General features: G+C 37.2%; 1 protein-coding gene across 1 annotated transcript in view; it reads left to right on the top strand.

Moving 5' to 3' along the window:
- Nucleotides 1-11,073, top strand: part of egfra (epidermal growth factor receptor a (erythroblastic leukemia viral (v-erb-b) oncogene homolog, avian)) — a 62,762-nt gene extending 51,689 nt beyond the window's left edge. Inside the window, exons 20-28 of the mRNA XM_047367286.1 lie at nucleotides 654-839; nucleotides 984-1,139; nucleotides 3,293-3,368; nucleotides 4,152-4,298; nucleotides 5,470-5,567; nucleotides 5,668-5,835; nucleotides 7,963-8,010; nucleotides 8,133-8,226; nucleotides 9,546-11,073. Coding sequence (XP_047223242.1) covers nucleotides 654-839; nucleotides 984-1,139; nucleotides 3,293-3,368; nucleotides 4,152-4,298; nucleotides 5,470-5,567; nucleotides 5,668-5,835; nucleotides 7,963-8,010; nucleotides 8,133-8,226; nucleotides 9,546-9,889 — 1,317 coding nt within the window. The 3' untranslated portion in view covers nucleotides 9,890-11,073. The remainder of the gene's footprint in view (nucleotides 1-653; nucleotides 840-983; nucleotides 1,140-3,292; nucleotides 3,369-4,151; nucleotides 4,299-5,469; nucleotides 5,568-5,667; nucleotides 5,836-7,962; nucleotides 8,011-8,132; nucleotides 8,227-9,545) is intronic.
- Nucleotides 11,074-17,254: the final 6,181 nt, after the last annotated feature.

Raw genomic sequence — 17,254 nt, 5'->3', positions numbered from 1 at the left:
AATGCACCATTGCAAAGAGACAAACCAGCATCTAAAATCTTGTGTTTTGTCGTTGAGCTGCTGGGTTTTCCTTATGCATATAGGCTGTCACGTACATGAAGTCACATTAAAGTCTAACTCCTGGGCAATAAAAAAAAAAAGATTAGGATCTTTGAAGCCTCCCTTTTTATCTTGCTTTCAGAATTACAAAGCTCCATGCAAAGGCTCCACGCTGTAATAAGCATGAAGAAAATATTTGGCCTGCAATTATTACAGCAGTGACAGGGAACCTACTAAGTAAAGCTCAGTTTGAAGAACTGATTGCTCACGTCGCCATGTGAGAAGCCAATTTTTTTATTTGTTTTTGTTTTTTGCTGGCCTGCACTGATGATCGCCATGTTTTTTTTCTAAAGCAGCTTTTCTGGTATGATGACTGAGAGTTTCCACTCTCAGGCAATAAAAGAGAGCTGGCTGTGTATGACCGCTGCTAGGAGACTTATCCCCCAACACTCAGTATCCCACAGATGTTTCTTAGCTATCAGCTGCCTGGATAAACGTGCACATTTCTACTAACATTTCTTCAAAATGGGCTGTAAGACACGTGACTTGTGTGCTCTGTTTTGTACAGTTTTGTTTCAATCTTAAAACATGTAATGTGTTCATGTACATTATAGGAAGCTTATGTGATGGCCAGCGTGGAACACCCGCATGTGTGCCGCCTCCTGGGTATCTGCCTCACTTCAACGGTGCAGCTCATAACGCAGCTGATGCCTTACGGCTGCCTGCTGGACTACGTCAAAGAAAACAAGGATAATATCGGCTCCCAGCACCTGCTTAACTGGTGTGTTCAGATAGCCAAGGTGAGAGAGAGAAATCGCTTTTCATTTCACTTAATATCATCATATAATGTTTCATCTCACCAAGCGATCTTTCCTGCTATTGTTGAAACTTTATCGAAAGATCTGCTCTCATGCCTTAGTTCCAAACCGTTTGTTTGAATTAAGGGTATGAACTACCTTGAGGAGCGCCACTTAGTTCACCGGGACTTGGCAGCCAGAAACGTCCTGGTCAAGACTCCTCATCATGTGAAGATCACTGACTTTGGCCTGGCCAAACTCCTCAACGCAGATGAGAAAGAATACCATGCAGATGGAGGAAAGGTCAGTTAAATCTTATAGGGGCAGTGTGTTGTTTTTTTTTTTAGTGCTGGGATGGCGCTGACGACAGCACTGATCAACTGCAGATTCACACAAAGGTAAAAATATAAAAACAGAATATAGGAGACTGTACAGTAAGGTCATATTTACAGCATAAGAAAAAAAATACTGTACAGTTATAGCATATTCAGATTCAAGGAATGTGCAACTGAGTAGGATAATTTAAAAAACTACAAGATGTGCATGTTTATGTGTGCATATAAAAACAACAGCAGACTATTTACAAGAAATATAAATAGGAGATAGATCTCCTACTGAGCAACCTGTTATGCAGTATTGCAGTATATTTCTGTCTGTGGTTGTTGCAAAAATCTCCTAGCTTGCACAAGCATGCATTTCTTGTTGGCATGTAGTCTCAAAACAGCAACAACCACTCATGTTCCTATGTTTTATATTTTAATTGTGCATATATCTATTTTAAGCATATATTTTGATTGCATATATATTTGTATCAGTATCCAAGATTTGATGATTCCCGAACATTTCTTCAGCAAATTTTGTTATTTAATTAGGTAACAAAAATATGAGCAGAAGAATATGTATGGTATATTGAATCATTAACATATAATATTATTGAACTACTTTATGTTCATCATTTTGAGCAATGTAAAACTAATGTTTAATTATGTAAAAACTAAAAGTAATATCGTGAGGACAGATCCCGGTAATACCAAGCACTTTCAAAATACTTAAACACTATGGCCTAAAAGTTTGGAAACAAGATTAAATTTGTACAAACAATATTATAGATTGATTGATATACTTTGCAATAAAGTATACCAATGACATCTGTTATCAGAATACTTTTTAACTGTAATTGTCAGGGACTTGAGTTTTTCCTGTCTTTACTTCCTACAAACAAACCCTCTGGCTTAGAGAACATCATGGCATTTATATAAAATGCACACTGTAATTTGCTTTTTTCTTTTGAACTTTAGTTGTGACTCCAGCAAATCTTTTTAACCCTACAACTACACCCTTATTTTCTTTTGTGACATTTATTCACTAAAGGTCTGGAAACATCAATGTAAACTGAAAGGAAAATTGAGGAAAACTGTAAATCAATGAAGCCAAAATATGATTATCCAGTAAACACATCCCAAAATTCATAAAACTCATTAGTTTTTTAAGAGAGGCATTGTGAACAGAAACTCGAGGTTGCCTCTAAACATTTGGCTAATATTGGCTGTCTTGTGATACTTTTGGCCTGTAGTTCAGTGAAGTTTTACTGAAACTCAAAAATAACTTTTGACATTTAGTTCATTCTTTGCTGTCATAAATCTGGCAACATCTAAAAGGTTTTAAACAATGGGGACTGTTAATAAGATGTTACACAGTTTCTACAGTTTCTAATTTTGCCACATATGTTTGCATATCTAAAAAATGAAAGCTTTTTACCTGGGTCAATTTTGAAAAGAAATTAAGGAATTTTGTGAAACATCAAGTCCTGTCAAAAGTTCAAAGTATGTGTGTCGTTTCTGATCCCCCCTTATTACAGACACTGCTTGTATATTGTGATAGTAAAATTTAAAGTGTGCCTCTTTGTAAGGACTGAGTAAGTTACTAAAATGCATCTAATAATAATCACCTGACCATCTTGGGCCTAAACTTCAATGCTTTATGCACAGTTTATAAGTGACCCAAGTGGTTAAATAATTATTAGCTGGATTAGCTGCCATTTCAGCCACTTCAAGCAGTCACCATGCAGAGGTGAGTGACTCTTTTGAGGTGCAGAAAGAGTGTTCGCAATACATGGCATAAAAATAAGACATGGTATTTTGGGTCATTGCTACAGCATTTGCATAGCATTTCTGTAATTTCTGTAGCAGAGTCCCCCATATGGAGTCAGTTGAAAAATTATTGACAGTCTGACTTAGCTGGAAATCATAATACTTATGATAACATAACATCCAGAGAAAGGCATTGCTGGAATGTTATTTACTTAAAGCCGCATATCTTTGTATGCCATTAAAACACAAGGCAGATAACCAGTAGCGTGATATGGTATAATGTCCCATGGTGGTGATCTAACCCAGGAAATAGGTTCTAGTAGTTTTAAGGTAATCTTATATTACTTATTTGTTGTTGTTTTTCAGGTACCAATAAAATGGATGGCTCTTGAATCAATCCTAAATAGAACTTACACTCACCAGAGTGATGTCTGGAGCTACGGTAAGACTAATGCCTTGAATCTACAGCAAAAACGTGCAATGCCCCAGATTGAGCTTCAATGCTTGAGTAGCTTTGAATAGATAAACAGCTGGGCCCTCGTGCTTCTCTTGAGTATTGATGACAGTTTTCACAGAAGGAATTGTTAAATAAAGTGTTTTAACAGCAAGCAAAGCAGAGAACAGATTCTGTTTTTGAATCTTTACACAAGATGTTGTTGTTGGAGCTTTAAAATCTACAAAACCTTTTGAAACACAATAAAAAGAGCTTTCTTTCCAGGTTCTGAAACAGGTAGCACACACCTACACAGCAGCAGGTTCAGATGGACAATTTTATGTCTGAGGAAATTGCTCTCTCATCCCACTCAAGTAATTTCTTCACTTCACAACTGAACACACGGATAAATGGCTACACACACACACACTGAAACCATACACTGCAAAGCTTTTTTAGAGCAGGCCTGCTTCTAACATTTCCTTTCCCGAGGGTTTGATCACGCCTCCTGCTCAATCTGGCAAAAGCATCAGCAGATCCTGGCAGAAGTGATAGACTTCCTTTCCTCCTTTTTTCCCTCCTCCTTCAGTTCCTCCAGCCCAGATATGTATCCTGTCAACTCCCACTCCTGCATGCAAAGCCAATTTATCCATGTTTTGAGAGTATGTGGTATTTGAGAAGAGACCAACCTGTCAACTTCTATTTCTTCCCGTTTAGTGAGGGCAAAAACAAAAGTGAATGACAGCTCATCGGCCTGACATTTACCAACTGCTTCTCGCATCTGTGCCGTAGGTGTAACAGTCTGGGAACTGATGACGTTCGGGACCAAACCATATGATGGGATTCCAGCCAGTGAAATAGCCGGAATCCTGGAGAAAGGAGAGCGCCTGCCTCAGCCACCAATCTGTACCATAGACGTCTACATGATCATGGTGAAATGTAAGCACTTCTCAGGAGTTTATATTTACACAACCTTGCAAAATTATTCGTAGCCCTAGAACTTTTTCAATTCCTTCACATTACAACCAGAAACTTGAATGCATTTTATTGGGATTTTATGGGATAGACTAATATGAAGTATTGTACATTTTTGAAGGGAATGGAAAATTGTGTTTTTTATTTTATTTTTTTTACATTTTAGCAAAAAAATAAGGAAAGTGTGGCATGCATCTGTATTCAGCCCTCCAGGTTCAATATCTTATAAAACTGCCTTTCGGTGCAGTTTTAGCGGCAGCCTTTTCTGGGTATGTCTTTCCCAGCTTTGAACATCAAGTCTTGTTACAAATGCTTTGTATGATTTTAGGTCTGATCTTTGACTGGGTCATCCCAACACATGCATATGCCCCAATTTTACGTCTTTTATAGTCTCTTACAGGCTTTCTTCAGAATTCTCTTGTGTTTAACTCCATCCACATTCCCATTGAGTGTAGCATCCCAGCTGAAGAAAGTAAGCCCACAGCCAGATGCTACCATCACCATGTTTCACAGTGAGCATGGCGTATTCAGGATGAGGTGCACCGTTAGTTTTCCTCCACACATAGTGTTTTGCATGTAGGTCAACAACTTGAAATTTGGTTTCATCTGACCAGAGCACCTCGTGCCACATGTTTGCTATGTCCCCTACGTTCCACGGCACATTCTTTAACCTTAGGGATTTCAAATGGTTTTCTTTCACAAACACCTTTTTTTATTGCCAGTCTTCCATAAAGGTCAGATTTGTTGAGTTCACCACTAATTGTCATCCTGTCAACATATTCTCCCACCTGAGTTGTGGATCTCTGCAGCTCCTGCAGGGTTACCATATATTGCCCTCTTGACTACTTTTCTGAACAATGCTCTCCTTGTCTGGCCTGCCAGTTTAGGAACTCCTTGAGATATTTAAAAAGTTTTATTTGCAAAAACATTTAAAAAAAATTCTCCTGCTTAATTAAAATTATATATTGCTTTGTGTTAGTCTTTGACATAAAGTCCTATTAAAATATATCAAAGTCTGTGGTTGTGAAAAGACTTGGATTTAGATAAGATTTTTTTTTGACCCGACACTTAAGTTTAATTTTAGATGTTAATGGTATAATTAACATTAATCATCTGTGCTAATGTGTCTGTACAGGTTGGATGATTGATGCAGAGAGCCGGCCTCATTTCCGGGAACTAATAGCCGAGTTCACAAAGATGGCTCGAGATCCACCCCGCTATCTTGTCATCCAGGTAGAAATGTACATCAGTACTAGCCGCTCAAATGTGCAGTCAGTCTGATGATGGACTTTATTAGTGCGATAGAGCAACCAAACCTTATTTCTTTTTTAAGGGTGACGACCGCATGCACCTGCCAAGTCCAACAGACACCAAATTCTACCGCAGCCTGATCAGCGGGGAGGGCCTGGAGGATGGTGTAGATGCAGATGAATACTTGGTGCCACAGCACGGCTTCTTCAGCAGCCCAAGCACCTCCTACACCCCGCTGCTTCATTCCACAGTATGTTCCTGCGTGTGCAAAATGCATTGATTATTGTTTGAGACCCAAAAAACAATAAAAATGCCTGTCTTGTATAAAATTTACTTCTCAGGTTAATAAAGCCAACTACTAACTTTTAATATGCACCCAATCAGTCTGTTATTAAACAGTTTAAAGGTCCACAAAAACGCCCTACTGTACAGCAGTTTAATCTATTATAGTGATGACCTAAAACGTCCACAAGATGGCACTGTTTTACCTGAAAGCTGATCGTGATTTATGATTTTTATTTATTTAAGTGCATTTTGATGCACAATTCAGCATCTGATATTCAAAACATTTTAAATAAAGATATATCTGTTCTATTCACCTGAAAACCCTACAAGCATAAAACCATTTATGATTCTAGGGTTTTCCCAACCATTCCACCTGGTTCGGAAAATATGGCACTTCCTTTAGATACATTTAAATAAATGGAGTTTGCTGACCTGGTTCTTCATAATTACTTCTAAACATAATACATTTTATAAGAATCAGATAATGGTTGGGGACATATGATCTAATGCAAAAAGTGATAATCTTGTTATGCCAATTTTTGTTATTGGATTCAAAACTACAACCTCTATCAAACAATATGCAGCACGTTTTTTTTCTTATGTGTTAAAGTCCTTGAAGAAGAAAAAAACACAGTTAGTCGAAATCTGTATGGAAAGATCCAAAAAAAGACAACCAGGAAACCAGGTACTGACCAGGAAAAGTCTGATTAGTGCATCTCTAATTCAAAATATTTGCATTGTATTTGTAAAAAATCATCTCTAAAATGTTTGTGTTTCATTTCAGTTTTTTTCCTTTTTGATTTAACCTGCATGATTAGTCTAAATGAAAAATACACCAATCACTATGCCAGAGTTTGGATTCTGACAATTATCTATCAGCTCTGATCAGCAATGAAGAGGTCAAATACAAACAAATCTGATTTTTACTCTATCCTGTTATTTATATGCATCAAAACCTAAGGATTTTCGTTCCATAAACGCATCAATAAATAGCATGTGTTTCGATTCTTTTCCTGATTCCTGTACCACCTATATGAAAGGACTTGAAGCCCATTTTTCTTTATGTATTATTTGCTATATTCCTTAGTAAATAATTCCCTAAATGGCAATGAAAAACTGAAAGAAAAAAAAAACGAAATTACCATCATGCAGTCAAGTGTTTGAAAAACAAATCAAACTATTTTCACATTGTGTAGGGGAAATGGGGATATCTGCATAATCACTACCCTGTGAGTCAGAATGAAAATAAACTCCACCATCATCAAGCTTAAAGGAATGAAATGATCTTTCACTTTCCGTAAATCAGCAATAAAAAAATCATCAGCATCTAAACGGACCACAAGATGGGAGCAGTAAAGTTGAAAAGCAGTGAAAAGCAGCCAGCGTTACCTGAACTGACCCATATTAGCAGCAGCCGTCCTCACTCACAGCTCTCCAATCCTGATCTCACCCACCCAACATCCTCAGGCTGTTCTGCTCCCACGTTTTGTCACAGCGGGCTTTTTGATTGATGAGGACCTTCCGTGTCGGTCGTGCGTAGGTTTGGCTCTCCTACCTGGAACCGTTGTCAGCCACTGGTTAGTTCATGTGAGCTTTCAAGCTTGATTAACTTTGCAGTCAGGAGGACTCTAGTAAAACTTCAGAGGGAGTCTGCTTTGTCATATCACTCACTGTGCGGCAGGGATTTTTTCTGCTTCACTGTGTTTAATCTTCTTTCTTTGTTAAAAGTAATTGCGTTGCCACGCCTGTTGATTCTTGTCTTCATTCTTGCTCACTTTTAAGATTTGAACATCCTGACAGATACAACAGGGCTTTGATCCGTTGATTCATATGAATCTGCTTGTTGGATGTTTGGTTTGGTCTCTGTGTGTTCTAAAGATGGCGGCTCTATGTAAAGACATCATTATGATCATTCAAAGGATCCTTACTGTTTCCTAAGAGGCTTCAAAATTCTTCACAGCAAAATTATAATACACATTTAAAATATAAAATACAAAATAAAACTGAAAGTTTACAACAACGGTGGGAGAAAAAGCATAGCATACAACATGATGTGAGAAATTAACTTTATATTTCATTATTTGTGTTTCAGAGCCTCAACAGCAGCATAGGAACATGCATCAACAGAAATGGCTTAATGGTAAGCAAAAACCAAACTTGTAAAAATCCCTTTATACATCTGTTTACTTCTTTGTTGATCTGTTTTATTTCTCAATTAATCTGTATCACAATATTGAAATTAAATTCTGTCTTTTGTTAAAGAACGGAGTCCCAAGCAGAGACGGAAGCATAGTTCTCCGATATATTCCTGACCCAACAGACAAATTCCTGGACGAGGCCTTCCTGCCGGCTCCAGGCAAGTATATCTGCCTTTTAAATGTGAACCTCTTCAGTGTCAGAGTAGATTCTCTGCAGAGCTTCTCCAAGTCCTTCTGTTTGACTCAGTAAAAATAGAGACATCCAGTGGTGAAGAATAATTCTGCTGTTTTAATAGAAAATGGCTTTTATGACGGATTTACTTTCTTTCTCAATTTTTTTAATTTTTTTTATTGGATTAAAAACTAGAATCCACCTAATAAATTTAACTTGCCTTATTGAGAAATATAAATTTACAAAATAATGTGCAAGTCACTTTTTCAGAAAAGTTTTATTTATTTTTATGGAAAGGGAAGAAAAATATATTTCTGTAATTTGATAGAAAACTTTGTATTTGTGTCTTGGAGATAAAGTCTAATCCACACTGTCTTTTCACCAACTGGTTACATACAACAAAGCTATATATAATAAATATAATTCAAGTATTTAGTGAATTATATTCCTCAGAGTTGAATTTGAACCAATTTGGATTCCATAAAACTGGATATAAATAAGACCTGTTTGTCTTGCAAAGTGGCTTAAGATATTTATCAAGGTAATTTACTTCTATACCATATGGATCAGCTGAATAAACTGAATTGAATTCAACAACCAATAAACCCTTGTGTTATTCCAGACCAAAATTGGATGTATATTGACATTTTCTTACAAATGTTGTCAACAAATTAGTTTATATATACAAATGAAAAATTGCAAAACACCTTTACTTTAAACCAAATGGAGAGTCCACCAATTTATTCTCGGGGTAATAATGGTTTATGAAGGCCTTAAGAGTTTGTTAGAGAACCATATGATGAGGCCCAATGAACATAACTGAAAGGTCAGGGATAAAATGTTGGCGAAAGCAAATGTAAGGAAAAAAAATCCTCAAGTCCTGTTTAAATTTTGCAACAAGACATATGGTGGACACGGCAGACTTGTGAAAGAAGGTGCTCTGTTCAGCTGAGCCAAAATTTGAACTTTCTGACAAATCACTACGGTATGTATGAAGGAACAATAGCACAGCTTATCATCATGGACAAATCATGACCACTGTGAAACATGGTGGTGGCAGGATCATGACATGGGGATGCTTTTCTTCAGTGGGGACAGGGAAACTGGTCGGAGTTGATGGGAGGTTAAATAAATACAGGGCAAAGCTGGAATACTTTGAGGTTAGTGGTTGTATTGGAACAAAAATGTGGAAATGTTCATGGGGCTTTGACTACTTCTGCAGTGCCATGACTGATTTCCTGTCATCTCAGCTAATAAAAACTACAAAAAATGTGTCATAAACCTTTGTAACTGTTTTTTCTTCAGACTACGTGAACCAGAACGGAGTTTCCAATGTGATTAATCCCATCTACCAACATTCTTGTCCACCTCGCACCCTTCTTCCAACCATCTCCTCAGATGACACGGAGTCAGAGTACCTGAACTACTTTAAGAACGGGTCCAATGGACCCGAATACCTCAATGAGCTCCCAGCCTCAAACACCCTGCCCTTCAACTCCAACAACCTGGCCCACAGCGGTCAGAACTACAGGCCTCAGAACAGCATAGACAACCCAGACTACCAACAAGATTTCACCCCCACCTTCAAGACACATGCAAACGGGCACATACCGGCAGCAGAGAACGTGGAGTACCTGGGTCCGGACTGAGGACTTTATGGGAACAGAAAAATGAATAAATCGATAAATGAGAGTCTGTTTTTTGTGCCTTTGGAAAAGGTATTTTATGTGGCTGGAAACCCTATGCGGTTGCATCAGTGAAAACATAGTATGCAAGACTTTTTTTCTCACCAAACTTCAATTACTTTTCTCGAATGAAAACAGGACAAAAACTGAGTTGAATGTGCCTCAGTTGGCCTTTGAGCTGCCAGTCCTAACAACAGAGAAGGAAAACTGCAAAATGGATTGAAATCTTTGTTGCATGAAACTAAACAGCTCAACCTGAAATTAACCAGTGGTACACATATTGCTGTAGACCTGTCAATATTGGACTCAGAACATTTCACTGTGAGGAAGTCAACCAGATTAGAGTTTTTTGGAGTAAGCAATATTTTTAGGGTTATGGAAGTCCGATCCAGTGAGAAAGAAAACCTTATGTGTAAGATCTCAAATTAGGGTAATGGTTCTGTTCTGAAACAGGTTGGTGTGCATTAAACACTGAATGTTTGAGCAAATGCAGCTGATGGGACTGTGGTCATATTCAAACACGTGTTTTGTTGCTTAAAATTTGCAGCACTTTGTAACATAAAGTATATTTTCTGCAGATTTGACTAAGGGCTTCCTTACACCAATTGTCTTAAATCAGAGCCCATCTTTATTTTTCTGCTCAGCAAACAAACCAAAAAAATATCTGTGTTTTGGTCCCTAATTGTTTTTGTTTTCTGTCTGTGTAATGTTCATAAAAAGCTGGGTAAACTGTCTGAGGCCATTTATGTGTAATTTTTACTTGTGACATTTCATTCTGTATTTGTATTTTAAAATATATGATAGTGTAAAAAAAATTATAAATGTTTTTCATTTGTGTGTTTTGTAAGATTGTTTTACATGGTGTTGACACCATATGTGTGAGTACTCCTCTTGCTTTATTATAGTCTGTCGGTCTTGCAAGGGCGTTATCTCTACGAATATTGTTCCTAGTTTTAAAGGAATAAACCATTGTAGCATCTTTGTTAAAGAATTTACACAGGTACATGTGCAGACATTTAATATCCTGAAATATATTCTAGAGTAGCAGTAATTACTACTCCATACACAGTTTTATCATAGGCACTTGTTTCTGATTGTGATCATATAATTCAACAAAGTACATAAATAAATTGTTTTTCTATAAAAAAGGCATCTGTTTTGTTTTTCTCCTAGCTTCACAAATGAATTGTGAAATGCAGAAGGCCTAGTGATTCACTCATCTACTGAACCTTTTATTCATTTTAATGAATTTCAGGCAGCCATCTCATTAAAGTCTTTCATCATTTTAAGATCAGCTGAGTGAAACCCTCATTCACTTTTATGTGGCCTTGTAGTGTCTCCACCATTTAAAGTGAGTGACATGACTTAAATATGTCAGTCAGGTTGGTTAAAGGGATTGAGTTTTACAAAGTAGCAACATTTTATCAAAGAATAAACATTTATCTAAAAAGATCAAAGGCAACGTTTTTTATTTGTGATCAGCTAAGAAGTTGTTGTTTGTGCATTTGTATGTTACATAATGATAGCTATGTTTGCTGCAGTTACTAAATGCTAGCACGTTTTCAAATAAGGTTACTAGACAAAATGATACAACTAGATTAGATTAGTATTGTGACATTTTGCAACACACAAAAATAGGATATACATTTTTTTTTTAAAAGGTGATATGCTGTAACTTGTCCCTAGTCTAGGCCACTGAGTCAGTGACCTATATTAATTGTTGGTCACTGGCTCAGATGTCATCAAAGTAGCAAAGTCAAAGGCTAGTTAGCTAGCTTATGTGTTAGCTAATTAGCTTGCTAGATTGTTAGCTATCCAGCTAACTAACGTTTGTGAGAAGTTGTGGTCAGCCCGTAACTGAAATTCTACAATTAAAAAAATATTATTACCAGAATTGAATTTTGAACATATTTATTATTTAACAGTGATTTTATTTACGTTAGCAGAAACTAAATAAGCTTTCACATATTAAAATGCAAAATTGTACTGTAATATGTACTCTGTTTAGAGGGATATAAATCTTTAAAATTGCAATATATTTTTCTTTGTAACTTCTTTGACAACTTAGCTAGCTTTTAGGAGATGGTTGTAGTTAGAAATACTTTAGGCATTTTTTTTATATATATATTTAATATTGTACAAATAAAAATATATTACAAACAATAGTAACAAAACAAATTACCTTTTACATTATGAACTGCAAATTTTAATCATCAAACATACAATAACGTATTTGCTTATTTAAATTTCTTAAATAGTAATCAAAAGAGAACTGAAGGACGCTCTTGCAGAGACTGCACAAGACTTGTTGTTTTGGCATCGTAGCATGGAGATTAATGTCCTGGGGCCTCATGTACAAAGTGTATACTTACGCACAAAAATCTTGCGGCGCAATGTTTTACGCACAACTCGGCATGTAGGAAATGAACGTTGCGTGAAAGTACGGTGGCCGGACGGTTCAAACCAACATTACAAAATCTCTGCCGTGAAAATGTGCGCAAGCCACGCAACGTTTTTTAGTCGACAATAATAAATTACAGAAAACTAAAACTTACCTAAATACACTGGAATAAGACTCCATTCCGCTTTATTTAATTCATAGAGCATCAAACCTGATATTTTTTCATGAGTTTGATCTTTTATGTTTTAAACCCGAGCTATGAAACTGAATTACATTTAGCCTCATACAATAACGTAACACAACCTCAATCGGATGTTAACTGTAAAATTTCCTCTGTTTCTGTCACCTGTAGATTTAAATGCTCATCGGTCTGTGCGCTAAGGAGCATAAAATGCATGTGAATAATCTAAGGGACACTTTCATTCTCACTAAAAAAGAAAACGGTGTCGGACTAGCATATCAATTCAGGTTTGATGATTCCTAAAGTGAACAAGCGGTAGACAATCACACATGTCCATAAATAGCTGCGTAAAGTTACGCATAAATGTGGAATGATGGGTTTGGCACAGCTGGAGGATATAAGAATTTGGAGGGAGCGTTTTATTCAGAGATCCTACTGACCTGCTGGCACATGATGATGATGATCGCTTATTAGCCGGTTTAGACGCGCAGAGCAATTAATTTGGAGTTCTGCAAGGAGCTGGCTCGGAGGACATAACACCAGTTCAAGTTCAGGGTCTCGCTGACTGACAGGTCGGGTATTTAACAGTCATCCCTGAGCGGCCTCATCCATATGTTGCTCAGATACAGAAAGTTCCCCTAAACTGTAGCTCTCATTTGCAGCGATGAACCGATTTCTGAATACGATCAGAGCTGTGGACTGCACTCATACTGCTATAAGGGCACCAGCTGTAAGTGATTATGAATTTATGAATAGAATGCATTTTCATTCAATATATGTGCAACCTATTTATGAATCCTTAATGTGTCTCACTAATGCAATGGCACGTTGGCTTCCTCAGCCCACGACTCCTCTACAGGTCCTTCTCAAAATATTAGCATATTGTGATAAAGTTCATTATTTTCCATAATGTCATGATGAAAATTTAACATTCATATATTTTAGATTCATTGCACACTAACTGAAATATTTCAGGTCTTTTATTGTCTTAATACGGATGATTTTGGCATACAGCTCATGAAAACCCAAAATTCCTATCTCACAAAATTAGCATATTTCATCCGACCAATAAAAGAAAAGTGTTTTTAATACAAAAAACGTCAACCTTCAAATATTCATGTACAGTTATGCACTCAAAACTTGGTCGGGAATCCTTTGGCAGAAATGACTGCTTCAATGCGGCGTGGCATGGAGGCAATCAGCCTGTGGCACTGCTGAGGTCTTATGGATGCCCAGCATGCTCCGATAGCGGCCTTTAGCTCATCCAGAGTGTTGGGTCTTGAGTCTCTCAACGTTCTCTTCACAATATCCCACAGATTCTCTATGGGGTTCAGGTCAGGAGAGTTGGCAGGCCAATTGAGCACAGTGATACCATGGTCAGTAAAACATTTACCAGTGGTTTTGGCACTGTGAGCAGGTGCCAGGTCGTGCTGAAAAATGAAATCTTCATCTCCATAAAGCTTTTCAGCAGATGGAAGCATGAAGTGCTCCAAAATCTCCTGATAGCTAGCTGCATTGACCCTGCCCTTGATAAAACACAGTGGACCAACACCAGCAGCTGACACGGCACCCCAGACCATCACTGACTGTGGGTACTTGACACTGGACTTCTGGCAATTTGGCATTTCCTTCTCCCCAGTCTTCCTCCAGACTCTGGCACCTTGATTTCCGAATGACATGCAGAATTTGCTTTCATCTGAAAAACGTACATTGGACCACTGAGCAACAGTCCAGTGCTGCTTCTCTGTAGCCCAGGTCAGGCGCTTCTGCCACTGTTTCTGATTCAAAAGTGGCTTGACCTGGGGAATGCGGCACCTGTAGCCCATTTCCTGCACACGCCTGTGCATCGTGGCTCTGAATGTTTCTACTCCAGACTCAGTCCACTGCTTCCGCAGGTCCCCCAAGGTCTGGAATCGGCCCTTCTCCACAATCTTCCTCAGGGTCCGGTCACCTCTTCCCGTTGTGCAGCGTTTTCTGCCACACTTTTTCCTTCCCACAGACTTCCCACTGAGGTGCCTTGATACAGCACTCTGGGAACAGCCTATTCATTCAGAAATGTCTTTCTGTGTCTTACCCTCTTGCTTGAGGGTGTCAATAGTGGCCTTCTGGACAGCAGTCAGGTCGGCAGTCTTACCCATGATTGGGGTTTTGAGTGATGAACCAGGCTGGGAGTTTTAAAGGCCTCAGGAATCTTTTGCAGGTGTTTAGAGTTAACTCGTTGATTCAGATGATTAGGTTCATAGCTCGTTTAGAGACCCTTTTAATGATATGCTAATTTTGTGAGATAGGAATTTTGGGTTTTCATGAGCTGTATGCCACAATCATCCGTATTAAGACAATAAAAGACCTGAAATATTTCAGTTAGTGTGCAATGAATCTAAAATATATGAATGTTAAATTTTCATCATGACATTATGGAAAATAATGAACTTTATCACAATATGCTAATGTTTTGAGAAGGACCTGTATTTCAAGCAAACTATTAACTACTACCCCTATTATATTCCTTTTTTGCTTGATAACCATATTTGCAGCCCCCTTTTAGGTGGCAGCTGCACATGCTGCAGTAAAGTCTAAATGGAGAATTTTAATTAACTTTCAGATATTGCTTTAACATTTCTAACGTTTAAATGGTTTTCAAGAAATGTCTTCGAAAATGTCCCACGAAACAAGCACTGGATGGAAACTAATCAGTATGTGTCTTGATAAGAGCCGGTACTGTGCAGACTGTATTCAATTCATTTTACAACATAGCACCAAATCGCATTATCATTTTGAGAAACACATTGCCAAACAAATATGTTGGTGTGGCACAGACAAAATATCAGTGATTATCTCTATGACTTCCGATAAGAACAGGGAATGCTTCACATGTCAATGGTATCTGAAGTCAGACTCTGGACCTGATTGTGCAAACATCTGCAAGCTAAGGACAAGCATTATTTGAATACAGTGTATGCAATTGACAGTCTGACCAGACTGGTCTCTGTTTGTAGCTTCATGGGGAGCATTAAATTATTCAGTAATTAGTTCATTAATGTATGATGATGTAAAATTAAACTGTAGCTTGAAATGAACAGACTGTGTATGTGAGGCTGGAAACCAATTTGTTGAGATATTTTCTCTTTTTGAGATGTCTCCATTTATATGTATTTATAAAAAAAGTATTTTTATTTTACAAAGTTTTAAATGTAACATATAATGTTAAAAATTGCATATACTTTATTATAAATATTGCAAATCAAGCATGTTAAGAAATTTTTCTTTGAAATAGTTTTTATTAATTAATTTATTAATTGAATCCAAATGTTAATGCAAAAATGTGCCTTTACCACTGTAATGTAAAGAAAAAAGAGACAAAAAGGGTGAGCTGGAATTTTTTAAATCATTTTATATCCCACAAAAATCTGAGCACTTGAGTTTGTCTTTTTTCAGCTTTACAGCTGTGAATGTATTGCTCATACATGCCCTAACCTTATAATTTTAATAGAAGCCTCACTTTACATCACTGACATCATAATATTGGGAAGCTCAAAATGGGCATGAAGAACATATTAATTGGTGTCTTTTTGATGCATTTGGATTGTTCTTAATCTTAAGTGAAATAATTATAAAACAAACAACTCCAGTGATTTTCAAAACAAAGAATGTGTGCAGAAATTCTTGGTGGGTTTTCTATAAGCAAAATTATACATCAAGGCTCAAATATGTAAACATTTAGGTAAATGTTCCTTAGCAAGCTGCAGAGAAACCACAGACATCTTTTAGCCATCTGCAAGGTCCTGGGATAATTTTGATTGGATATTTGACCACATCTGTTATCTGAAATGGTAAAGCAGATTTAAATTGATTAGTTTTCTGGGACGGAGCCAAATTTAAAGCATTCCAGGATTCTAAAATTAGCCCTCTTTATCCATTCTAAAACTAACTTTGATATGTGTCTGGGATCATTGTCTTGTAGGAGTGTGTCCATCTGAACCAAACTGTCCCCCTCCAATAAAAGGATATTGGCTTTGATGGTAAAAAACAAGAAACCAAGAACTAGATGCTGCAGATGCTGAAACACCAGTTTCAGTGGAGGTCAACATCAACATGGACTTTAAAGTCAATATCTTCAAGTTAGGCAGAAACGTGCACCTTCCTAAATGGTCAAGATAAATGTTTTCTGGTTTGAGCTGTTTGGCCATTACGACGAGAGAAATGTTTGGAAAACTCAAGGTGAAGCTTTTAAATCTTCAAACTTAAAGCATTTTTCTTACTGTAAAGCATGGATTATTATGCTGCCACCTCCATTATGTTTGATGTATGATGTTTGAGCAAGATAGCAAGCCTCTGGAATTGGCCCCAATTCATTTCAATTGAAATTATTCCTTTTCATTGGGTACAAAAAGTATACAGCTTCCCTGTAACTGGCTTAGAAACATTTTTTTTGAAATATTAGTGGTGATGTATCTACATGTTTGAGTCCAGATAGATGATTGCCTAAGTCAAACGTTTTTAATTTTTTTTTATTTCTCTACATGTTTTGTGTTAAAACTTGCAGATTGATTCTAATGCTGCAAGCTTTCACTATAAGCAAAGTTTGACAAAATAAAAGTGCTTTTCATTCAGTTTTTTTTTTTTTTCCCCTCTTACCGTCTGTAATAGAAACAAACATAGAAAAAAGACCTTTTGGTTTCCCTTGACAGTTCCGCATCAACATTGATGGTGAGTGCTGTAGCTACGCTGCCACTTGGTGGCAGCACTG

This window comes from Girardinichthys multiradiatus, chromosome 6 (genome assembly GCF_021462225.1).
Source record: "Girardinichthys multiradiatus isolate DD_20200921_A chromosome 6, DD_fGirMul_XY1, whole genome shotgun sequence".
Classification (NCBI taxonomy): Eukaryota; Metazoa; Chordata; class Actinopteri; order Cyprinodontiformes; family Goodeidae; genus Girardinichthys; species Girardinichthys multiradiatus.
This window is presented reverse-complemented; position numbering and strand designations above follow the sequence as displayed.